Genomic DNA, 12,025 nt, shown 5'->3' on the forward strand with positions numbered 1-12,025 from the left:
TGATGGTTCCTTTGTGCAATCCTAGGGAGTACATGGGCCAAAAGCATATGTTGCTACCCAGGGACCATTAGCAAATACAGTAATAGACTTCTGGAGGATGATATGGGAATACAATGTTGCCGTAAGTACCTACTTAAAAACCAAAATTGCGTATTACCTTATTTCATGGCACAGTGATTGTGTATCTTTTGCCTGAGCTGGCTGTTGTTACCAAAATGTTGACAGTGATTTAGTCCATTTAGTTCTCAAATCTTGTTTTTGTAGTTTAAATAGCATTTAATATATCATTAATATTATTTATTCAGTTTAATAATGTAAATTCAAAGTAACAATTTTATTGAATGAATATAAAGTCATGCATATTTATGAATAGGTTGATGCTTGGTTACATCTGTCCTTTAGGAGACCTTACAACTCTGACTTAATGTGGACTGACAAAATCAGATACAGAAGCAGCATGTGAAACAAAAAATAAAAGCCTACCTTTCTATTTATGCTAATTTTGGGTTACTTAGTGGTTTATATATTCTACTTCTGTTTAAACAGCAGTTATCAGTAGTTAACTTTGAAGTACTGTTAAAATTGGATATGTTCAACAAGTTATTTCTGAAAATATTTTTTTATCAGACACTTAAATCATGGTTACTTACTGTAACAAATAGCTTACCTGTTGGTGCATTTTTATTGTGCTATTCACATTAATGTATCTGAAACAGCTTCACCTAAGAAATCTGAATCTTGTTTTTTGAATTTTTACACCTATTTTAAGCAGTCTATGTAATTTTAAGCAAATATAGCTGTTTCTTCCAGTTGGCAAATGGTTCTATACTTTTATGATTAAATTTAGACTTTACAGTCAGGCTGAATAAATAAGGTATTTGTACAGTATTACAGTAAATTCAAATTATGTAGCCTTAAAATGTTGTATTAGTGTTGTAGATTATTTTGTGCAGGATAAAACTTGGGTACTATTTTAGAAATAAAAGCGCATGCATCTGCAGGTAGGAAAATAGTATAAATTAGTCTCTTCAGTAGTAACCAGTTAAGAAGTATCAGTATCTGTCCAGACCGAAGCAAGCAGTAAAGTGTTGGTGAATTTACTTGATCTGAAACCAGCTAAATTCGAGCATCTTTTTTTTCTTTTCAGATAATTGTAATGGCCTGTCGAGAATTTGAAATGGGAAGGGTATGTATACTAAATACAAAACTAAATGAGCATTGCCTATGTGGGGCAATATGCCAATATCTATGAAGCTTCATATGCCAAATCCATAACTGTAAAAATAATCTGCCAGATTGAATGAGAATGCCTATCCTTATATTTGTATGCATAGAAAATAGTGAATGTGACTGCTTTTCTTTGCTCCATTTATAGTGTTACATTATTATTTAGGTGTCATCTCAGTGGAATATATGTGTTTGTATACAGAACTGTACCAATGGTCTGTTTCTGGTCATGGAAAAAATCTTGCTCTTTGTGGGATGTAGGCCAGCTATCAAAATCTTGAGTCCTTCAGAATTTCCTGTCAATTGATACAGCTGCAAAAACAATCTATCTTTTAAATCTCTCTGCTATATTCGTATGACCTGAGAAGGAAAAAAAAAAAAGTGGTCCAGAATTGTGAACTCCAGATTTTCACAAAAACTAAATTAGCGCTCTCATTGCTTCCCTCAGTACCGTGCATGCTTGCGCATATGTAGGCAGTCATGAAGTTCACGTCCTAATTTACAAAGTGGCTTTTGGCTGTATTTATTGGTCATCTGGATTTTTTGTTTTGTTTTTCTTTTGGTATCCAAAAGAAAAGACATTTTACTATCTTAAAAGAAGTCCAGCAAGGCACCAGTAGGCAGATGTTAAGGAAAAGCACTGAATAAGAGAGAGAATAAGGCATTCGAGATTATCATTTTGTCTGCTCCTGTTAGTCATCATCTTTCAGTACTACACATGAATTAAATTTGGATTCTTTGCTTTAACAGAAAAAATGTGAACGTTACTGGCCTCTGTATGGAGAAGCAGCTGTAACTTTTGGACCATTTCGTGTTTCTTGTGTAAGTATAAAGCTTTATAAATTAATTTTGAAGGATTTAATACTTTTGTAACTTAAAATAACTGTTCAACAAACAGTTTGTATTACAAAACACATGCTTTTTTAATTGTTCGGTACCAAATTTTACACAAAGACTCTCAAAGGAATGCAATGGAAAACAATGTGTGTATATAAGCTGTGTGGTTTTTTGAATCCTCCACGACTTTTTTCTTTTTTTTTTTAAGTAGGGAACCTGTGTGCCTTGGTCTTGTATCTTTTTGTGTATCATTTCTTTAGATTTACATGATGTAGTTTTGAATGTCTGTACCATACTCAAGAAATCAAATAATATTCATGCAGTTGTTTCTCTGTTACAACTTGTGCGTTCTATATGTGCATAAGAAATGAAAGTAACACTGGAATAGGTTATTTTAAGTTACATAAAGTTAATTAGCATGAAAGAAGAAAATGGAAACTAAACTCCTAATTTTTTAAAACTTGTTTCTCTTGGTAACAGATACAGGTTTATTTGAAAATACTTCCTTTGCTTCTATTGTTGCTTTTAAAATCAAAACAAAAATGAGTAGCAGATCACGATGAGGTCTGAATCTTTTCCTGGAGAATTCCCGGGGGGTAACTGTCAAGTAAGCTATGATTCCAGAAAGATGGAGGAAACCTGAACGTTTCCATTGCATGTTGTGTCAGTGTTATCAGGAGTTAGAATCTCTGAGCATAACTACTAGAGCCTCTTCCAGTTTTGATACTTGCTCATAAACGGTAATGTAAGGATTTCTGGCAGATTAATAGGCAGGAAGAGGGACTGTGGATATCTCCTACACCAAGCACAGCAGGAAATTGAAAGTAATCACTCTTTTGGCACCTGTCATCTCAGCATCACACAAGAGTATACCCCAGTGAGTTTTTGCAATCATCTTTCCTCTGTAGGAAGAAGACATCATGGTGCAATTACACCGTTACAAAAGGGGACCACTTATGTAGCAGAAATTCACTTCATTAATTGTGAGGTTTTCGGGGTATGGGTGTGTGGGAGCATAGTCACCAAAATCAATATGATCAGCATTCCTTAGGTGTGGGATCGTATCTGGTTGCCTTTGTACACACCTGTTTGTGTGTCTTTATTACCTCCTGTTTTAAACACAGTTGTGGCCTGTTTGTCCAACTTCTAGCTCTTGGGGGTTGTGATCACATAGCCTTCATTTCTAGATGATGCCAAGGGCCATCCAGCCTATCACACTGTGTTCAATGACAGCCTAATTGCTTAAGGGAAGAGAATAGAAAATAAGCTGCGTATAGGATGATCCTTCTCCTTGTACTTGTTGTCAGCTTCTAGTGATGGACTAGCAGGACTCCCTTAATTAGGTGTTGCCCCTGGATCATCAATATGTTTATAATGCAATGGATGATGAATTTGACAATTTTTTTTGTTTGGGTTTTGTTTTTTGTCACTTATTCCTTCTGACATTCACATCATTGTGTTGTTGGAAGAAAACACTTCCTCGTGTCTTTATTTTTAATCTTGCCACCTGGTAATTTAATCAGGTTCTAGTATGTTCTATTAGTTACTATTAGGATATGAATGAAACCTGGCATTGAAGTGTTGAGTATAACCATCGTCAGTATAAATGATCTTACTGTGAACTTTTTACACTGGAGTTCATGATTGGCCTTAGCTGTTCACTTATTCTAAAACAGTGGAATTGATACATTCCAAATTGATCTCAAAACTTTTTTCTTCTCCTTAGCTCAAAATTATGTGGGTTTGGACAAGAATTGCTTCTATTTTCTAGCTGAAGTGCTTTAAGGTGTTCAGAAAGAGCTAGCATGCCAGTTTATCCAGCTGTTCTTAATCCTACTTTGAAATAGTCTACCAAGAATTAAGTATACTTCAAGTTCATCTTGTCAGGAAAGCATATACTTACAAATTTTAGTCTATTAAGATTCTGAGTAGCCTTTTCCTACCTTAAATTAATTTAAAAATTGGCTTGTGGGTTTGGGTTTTTTTGTGGGGTTTTGGGGTTTTTGCCCTGTACCTTAATGGATGATGGTCACATACCTGGCAAGTATTTGTGGAGAGGAATTGTGTGTACATTGTAATTGACTTCTCAGCTACAGCTGAGAATGTATTACCTTTGGGTACAATGGGCTCCATTGCTGCTAGCTATGCACTATCTCCTTTAAACCTGCAAGGTGTTGCAGTTGTTTTCTTCATGGAAAATGGTAAATTCCCCAGTAGCAGATAGGAACACATTAACGTATATATGCAGTCTCCTGAATTCCCTGTGAGAAACTGTAATGCTAAGGTTTTAAAGGCATCTTCAAATTCTGATATTACTGATATTTTAAGTACGGTAATATTGTTTGGTGTCTACAGTATAAACTTTCCTTGATGTTCCAAAGGCAGATTTGAAAATTCTGGGAGTCTAGAAGCTATGCTCTTTGGCCACAACCAAGATAATTAGAATGATCCATTCAGATGCACCCTTAATTGAAAATAATAGAAGGGGAAAAAAAGAAAGGACATGTCACAGGGTAGAGTGATAACAGGCTGAAGTTTATACAGCAGAAGTGTTATAGAAGGATGGCTGTGGGACGCAATCTGTAAATTAAATAAATGTATGGAGAAATAAAGCAAAAGAAGTACTTTGAAATACTCTTACAAGGTTTATTGATGGTTTCAGGAGCAGGCTAGACACTTACTGGTTTGAAAACTCACATTTTTATTTTCAGTAAAAGTAACATCTTTCACAGATATCTTGTGTAGCAAGCTAGGTTGCTGCTGTTTTAAAATCAGTGTTTTGATTGCCCATCTTTTGGGGAAATCGTAGATACAAAACCAGTAAATTAAAAAGACACCTGAGTTTAAAGTTTGGGGTTTTAGTTATATCCTGTGTGCTGCATATTGATCTTTTTTCCCAATTCATTACTCTTTTCTCATGTTTAGGAAGCTGAGCAAGCAAGAACAGATTACTTCATTAGAACATTATTACTTGAATTTCAAAATGTAAGTATATGATCACTTCTGGTCTCAACTTTAATGGTTGCTCAAAGGTCTCTCAAATGATACAGTGGAGGAAACTCATGAAAATATCTTCACTCTTTTAGGTGCTGACTCTGTATGTATATAAATAATCAAGTTTAGAAGTGATGTTAAAAACTTAGTATATAAGAAAAGAATAGCAAAACTCTTTGCTTGTCTTTTATGTATGTTCTTGGTTAGCCAAAGATGTGTGATGGTCTTCAATAGCATATATTAACAACTGGAAAGCTTCTGTCAGCCTAGAATTTCACTGTTTACCCCAACTGAAAATATGATGACAAACTGAGTCAAATTTGTCAAAAACCCCTGTTTCCTCTAGTTAGCTTCTTTTTGGGTAAAGTTTGTGTACTTGTTAGAATTTGCCCTATACTTTCATTTATTGTCAAGAGGGTTTTACAGTGTTAAAAGATATTTCTGATGCCTGTTCATATATCTGTATTGCCAAATAAAAATAAAGCAAGAAAGACAACTTAGTGATTTACGACACAAACTACTGTAAAACGTGAGACCTACTTCAGAAACTGAATATGGTATGTTAATTGTGAAAATTGTCGTATTTTCAGCGAAATAAAAGCACTTGCATTCCCATATAAGTGTTAAGAATGAATGATTTAAGCCTTTCTTGCAAATTTATACTTAAGTGTCAGATATGAGGTGACTTTATTTTTCTGAAAAGCAACTGTCAGTAAATAAAAATAAGTGTAGAGCTGTCCTGCAAAAACATGAAGGCTGACAGTCTATTTTACAGAACACCTGTCATTTTAATTGGCATCCTGTATTAAGAAATGATTTATTACAGGTTAGTCTCACTTATGGTTATGTTTTCTTTAGCAATGCTTTGTTGCATTTCAACAAGTGATATCACAACAGTTATGAAGACTGTTTAATCATGAGGGGGGTAATTTTGGGGGGTAACTTTTGTCTGCAGTAACTTGCTAGGTGCTTGCAATGGGATGCATGAACTTAATCAGTTTGGTTCTGTTAGTGTGTCCTGAATGCTCATAACGAACTGTGCTATGAAACTTTTTAGATAGCAGAAATTAATTGCATAATAACTGTGGGGTTTGCAAGATTTTTCAAATGGCGCACTTAAAAACAGAACTCAAAAGATACCAAAAACCCCAAAGCAGAACTTACATTCCTTTTAATGCCTGAATATCATAAGAACTGGTTACTTCAGAAGCTGTAGCTAATTTATATTTTGCTTGCATATACTATACATGCAAATCAATATTTAGCTACTTGACTTCCATGGGTTCTGTTCCAGTTAATTTTTATAGGATGCCTGTGTACTGCATAAAAACTAAGCAGTAACGAAAAGCTACAGTTTGCACTATGCTTTTAATCTTAGCAAAGAGCCCAAAGTTTATGTTCCTTTAAGGAGTAATGTAACTGAAAGGATTAACAAGATATGTTGATATTCAACCTACGCAGCTGATAAAATGATCTTTCTTCAGACTTACCTAGCAAATTTGCTTCAGGATTTCTGTGAGCACACATTTTGGTAATGAATACAGACTTCTCATCTTACTTTGAAGAATTCTAAGTGTAGCCTTGAACTGGGGAGGAAAATACGTATTTGTGGTGTAAAGTAATATCCTTTTAAGTTCAGTTTCTGGTTTTCCAGAATAATGAAAAGTTTTGTCACTTCTGTAAAATTTTCAATGGAGTATCATACAAAATACTATGCAAAAGAATTTAAAATTCATATAAATATACAAGGTTATTTTACTTTCTACAAGGAAAACCAGTTTGACTGAAACTTGAAGATTGTTTTCAGCTAAAACACCAGGTTCTTTCTTAAAAAGTGGCAGTAAAACAAGGACTATAAAGGTTCCTTTTCATTTTTAATTTCCATATAAAAAGCATAAATTCAAGGGGGTTTTTTTTGACAGTTCTGCTAATGTGAAAAATCACTGGGTTTTTTCTCTTTAAATGTAATTAAGTGAAAGTTCTTGGTGGACTTTAATAGGCAGCTGTAACTTTTCTTCCTCCTTACTGATGACATTGGTTTTACATAATCAGTTGGATTTTTAAAATTTCTTTTCTTAGGCTGGATTTTCTCTTGTTTTTACTAGCTACAGCGGTTCCACAGGTCTGGCAAAAGTAAAGCATCAAAAATAGTTGATTCAATTGGAAGATGATATAAATTTCCATGCTCAAGAGGCCCATTATGTTGCTTCTCAAATAACTAAACAGAAGGTAGCATAGGTCTTGAAACTTGTAACCTGTAACATTGATCAAAAATTTCTTACGCCTCTCTAGTACATTACTTTGAGGGTATACTAGAATACAGAGGTGTGACAACAGCATGAAAAGGTGCAGTAGAACTAGCTATACTGCGGATGGTTTGGATAATGATGAGAAAGAGGATTTGGTCTTTTGGGAATTCAGGTAGCTGAGTAACTAGGCTGTTCCAAAGCCTGATTCTTACCTTGTCTTTAGTACTATTGTAACATGAGCTGACTAGAATAAAAGCGTACCTACTGTTGTTGCAGGCGTGATCCATATTTAGATATGGCCTGAATTGTTTCTCCGTTTCTCATTTTCTTTATTTTTCTCTGTGTGCGCGCACACATACACACACACACTTTATTTTGTAATGCGACAAAACAACAACCGTCCCCATTTTTTTTCAATGTAAGTTACTGGAGTACGATTGGAAAAAGATCCTTTCATGGTGGTCTTTCTCTTTCTTTTTCCCTGTCAAAGTTTAAGACTGTAAGGACAGAGAATCTTTTAACACAGTGCAATGTTGTGGGTCCTTTAACCCAGATATTATAGAGAGGGGCTTCTGTGAACTGTCCCATAGTGCTTTCTCCTGTGCATTTGCAGCACTCAAAATACTACTTCAGAATTTCCCTTTTGTTTTTCTAAGTGGTATAAGCTGTAGTTTTTTTTAATACAGTAAATGGCTTTTTTTGTCCACGCTTAATCATGCAAAAAGTGAAGGTTCACAGAACTTAATTATTTCATACAAACTCCTCAAATACGTATTGTCATTAACACCTTTCTCCCTCCCTCTCCTTTAGGAGACTCGTAGTGTCTATCAATTTCATTACGTTAACTGGCCTGACCATGATGTCCCTTCGTCTTTTGATTCTATTCTGGACATGATCAGCTTGATGAGAGAATACCAGGAACATGAAGATGTACCAATTTGCATACACTGCAGGTATCAAATATATTTATTTTTTAAGTTTATATACATTTTAATTTTTTTGCAGTCTAGACTTTTGGTATGAGATGCACTAGTTTGATTCTGAATCAGAATTTATTTATTTATTTTAGTTATCTGAAAAGGAATATTACCTCATGTCAAAACTTGGCTCAAAATCATATAGTCTTCATTGTCTTAAAACTCATGCCACAGTGAAATTTTGCTTCTATTTCGGTTTAAGACAGAATATCAATCAGAAGAGAATTAATTTTTGAAAGGGAAACCGTCCTGTGGTTCTTAAGATATTTAAATCCTCTGTGGACAAAATAGACTTTGAAGGTCATTGCAAATCAAATATGCGAGTGAAGGCTCCATTCTCAATAGGAGAGACTACATAGCAGGTGCATTGCTACCTAAGAACTTTTCTGTCTGTCTTCTAATATGACAAAGAAGATCTCTAATGGGCAGGCTGTAGTTTCTGGTTGGTAAATCTTTGCTTCTGAGCAGCAGTTTCATCTTTGACCTGACATTTGGCTAACAGAAGGACTGTCGAAATTAAACTGCCATGAAAATGTTTTGGTGAATTGACAGTTTCTGACAATTTCTCTGGAATGCTCTTGCCTAAGATATTTGATACTTTTTAAAGCAACAAAAGTTAATGTATTATATGTCAGAAAAACTGAATTCAGATTCATAAGCCATGAAATGTTATATTGTTGGGGCTTAGTAACTCTTTAGAGCTTGGTTATTCTCTTAAAGTGTATAGAAATCTACTGTCTTTAGCTGCATTCTTTTTAAACTTGTCACTCTAACTGAGGTCTAAAAACTTACTTAGCACTGAAATCCATTTCACTTTGTCCTGTTTCTCTTGAATGTCAATACAGTTGTGAAAGTTGGTTCTTTACAGCAGTATAATTATAATGTAATAAATATGCATGCATTATAACTCTTTATGTGTAAAATAGAGAAATTAATACTATTAGGAAGAATAAATTTGATAGTTTACGTCATTTTTTGTAACTTTCAGATTTAAGTTTTTTAGATAAAAAGCAGAAAATACAGATATGATACTAAATCAGAAAAATAGTCTTTAAACATTCTGTTCTGCCATTTAATGTATCTGTCATTAAACTTGGACAAAATTCCTGCTGTTGAAGGCAGTGGTAACTAGGAACAGTGTGACGAAAGAGGCAATAAAAACATCAGCACTGAAGCATCTTTCATCATTGCAGTTCCAATTGGCTATGAAAAATTTGCATTAAAAACTTCAATGCTCCATTTTACACTGCTAATTTTTTTATTTTTAAAACACTATAATGTCAGGCTGAGTGAGCTTAAAATGATAGTTGAGAGATTTTGATTTTTTTTTTTTTTTTTTTTAATGTGGACTCTGGAAAGATAAAGCTTACAGTGTGTTTTTAACAAATTAAAATAATTTCTAACACACCTAACTGGTTTTGTTCATAGTGCAGGGTGTGGAAGAACAGGAGCCATCTGTGCCATAGATTATACATGGAATTTGCTTAAAGCTGGGGTAAGGAATCTTAAAAGAAGAAATTTTGTGGCATTCCGTCATTTCATAACAATGATTGATTGAGCTCCCAAATGTTCTAAAATAGTGAAATGTTTAAGACGTTCTGGAACTCTTTTGACAGGTTGGATGTTTAGTTTCGTTGCATTCATGCTTTAGCTTGAACTTACTTTCCTTTGACAGCAAGTTTTTATCTAAAAAAAGTCACTGTGAAATTCTAAATATTTTTAAAAATATATTTCAATATAAAGTGATTTTGAATTCAGCTTTTTCAGTGTCTGCTTAATCTTGCAGCTCCTAAAGCCTCATATTTCAAATATACAGGGATAACTTCATTCTGGGTTTTTAGGTTATGAAGCATCATTAATGTTGCAGTGTCATATTAATGCTTTCATTGGATCTCTCATTTTCAAAATACTTGAAATGCTCTTATCTGGTCTAAATCAAATGTTTAAAACCAGTTCTGGAGAGGAAATGCTTTTTGACACAAATGCTGCAATGTTGAGAGAACAGATTGGCTTTACCTACAAAAGTTAAACATAGTTTTGGATGTCTAACAGCTTTTCTATTGGTTTTCTGACAAACAGTTATGTCAATGTAATTGACTTCTTTCTATATTTCAGAAAATACCTGAAGAATTCAATGTATTTAATTTAATACAGGAAATGAGGACACAAAGGCATTCTGCAGTGCAGACAAAGGTATAGTTTGTTTCAAAATGAATCTTTATCATATGATAATATACCACCATTCTCTGTAAAGATCTCATGCACTAATTTTTATCTGGTAACCTACTATAGGAGCAGTATGAACTCGTCCATCGAGCCATAGCACAGCTGTTTGAAAAGCAACTGCAAAAATACGAAAGTTGTGCAGACTGGAAGATTGCAGATGGAGTGGTATGTGTCTTTCCCGTATGAGTTTCAAGCAGTTGTAGCTGTTAGCTTCTGATGAAGATTTTCCTGTAAAGTCTGTTTTTTAAAGTTAAGTGTTCAATGGTGTTAAGGCACATAGAGAATTTGTTTGGACTACAAGTGTTTTTTGCTGAGTAGGGACAGCTAGCCTGTACTCAACTTTCACTGAGGACTTGGTTATAAAAGTTGAGTCAGATAATTAAAGGAATGTTTACCATGTATACCAAATGAAATTGCAATGGGGGAAGCAATAGAAAGACTTCTAGTATGGTTGAAATGCAGGACTCTAACTCAGTATTTAAATTGTGAAACGTGCCCTTACCTTGGTGAGGTGGCAGTAGTTGACAGCTGATCTGTTGCTTTGGTTGACAGTACTTACCCCAATTCTGATATATTGGCAGCAAATGAAATTTTGTCTAAGCCTGACCTTCTGCAAATTACTTGTTAAAGAGTATGATAAAGAGCAAATTAAAAATAAAACTCCAGCCTACATATACATACATTAATATATAAATAAAAAAAAAGAAATACACATATGCGTATGTATATATAGATGAATTCTGTCTGATCTATGTTTAGATTAAACTCTTGAAAGGGAAAAACATCATTGAAGTTTTCTTTTCTTCCTTCCCCCTGATGTGGTGTTGGGCCCAATTTTAAACCAGTAGATAAGCATTGATCTGACTCTTCAGCTGAGACTTGGATATTACATGCTGTTGCATACTGCCTTGGCCTTGGCCCAACACAGCCTCAATGTAGCTGAGCAGGACTGGCAATGAATGATCTTATTAAGTTCTCATATTGTCTTGAAGTACTGTTTGCACTGGAACGGATTGGGGGAAAGAAAAATAACTTAAAAATGCCTTTGTCAGGAAGCTTCATACTCTACCCTTTTAACAAATAAAAAAAGAAAAAACCATGCTTGGAAAAATACTCTTCATTGGTAATCACGGTATTTGAGGATTTTTCTGTCTTTGTGTCCTTTGACTTTAGATTTCATGTCCCCTAGGTTTTTTCCCTTTTATGTTCAAATATGTTGTCTTGGCTACTACTGGGCACTATGTGAGGAATGGCTTTTTGGATCAATATATTCTTTGTCTTCCCCACCATCCAGAACTGTGTACCACCCTTTATCCTTGGACTGTGTTTTGTTTATTCAGTAATTTTATCTGTCTCTTCAGTACCTAATTGGTGTAGGCTCTATAGCTTTCTAGAGGGAGTATGACTAGTATCTTCAGGACCCTTTGAAATATCTGGAAGCAATTTTAAATTTGCCCTTATTAATAAGCATCCCTTTTAATTTTAGGGGTTTAGCTGTTCTATACTGTGCTTTCT

At 34.4% G+C, this 12,025-nt stretch overlaps 1 protein-coding gene across 2 annotated transcripts in view; it reads left to right on the forward strand.

Moving 5' to 3' along the window:
* The window catches only part of PTPN12 (protein tyrosine phosphatase non-receptor type 12), an 80,432-nt gene that overhangs the window by 36,154 nt on the left and 32,253 nt on the right, over positions 1–12,025 (forward strand). For both annotated transcript variants that reach the window (XM_050909184.1, XM_050909191.1), the window contains exons 4-11: positions 26–121; positions 1,148–1,186; positions 1,978–2,049; positions 4,990–5,049; positions 8,118–8,260; positions 9,713–9,779; positions 10,400–10,477; positions 10,577–10,675. In XM_050909184.1, the coding sequence (XP_050765141.1) occupies positions 26–121; positions 1,148–1,186; positions 1,978–2,049; positions 4,990–5,049; positions 8,118–8,260; positions 9,713–9,779; positions 10,400–10,477; positions 10,577–10,675 (654 nt within the window). The remainder of the gene's footprint in view (positions 1–25; positions 122–1,147; positions 1,187–1,977; positions 2,050–4,989; positions 5,050–8,117; positions 8,261–9,712; positions 9,780–10,399; positions 10,478–10,576; positions 10,676–12,025) is intronic.

This window comes from Gymnogyps californianus, chromosome 1 (assembly GCF_018139145.2).
Source record: "Gymnogyps californianus isolate 813 chromosome 1, ASM1813914v2, whole genome shotgun sequence".
Lineage (NCBI taxonomy): Eukaryota > Metazoa > Chordata > Aves > Accipitriformes > Cathartidae > Gymnogyps > Gymnogyps californianus.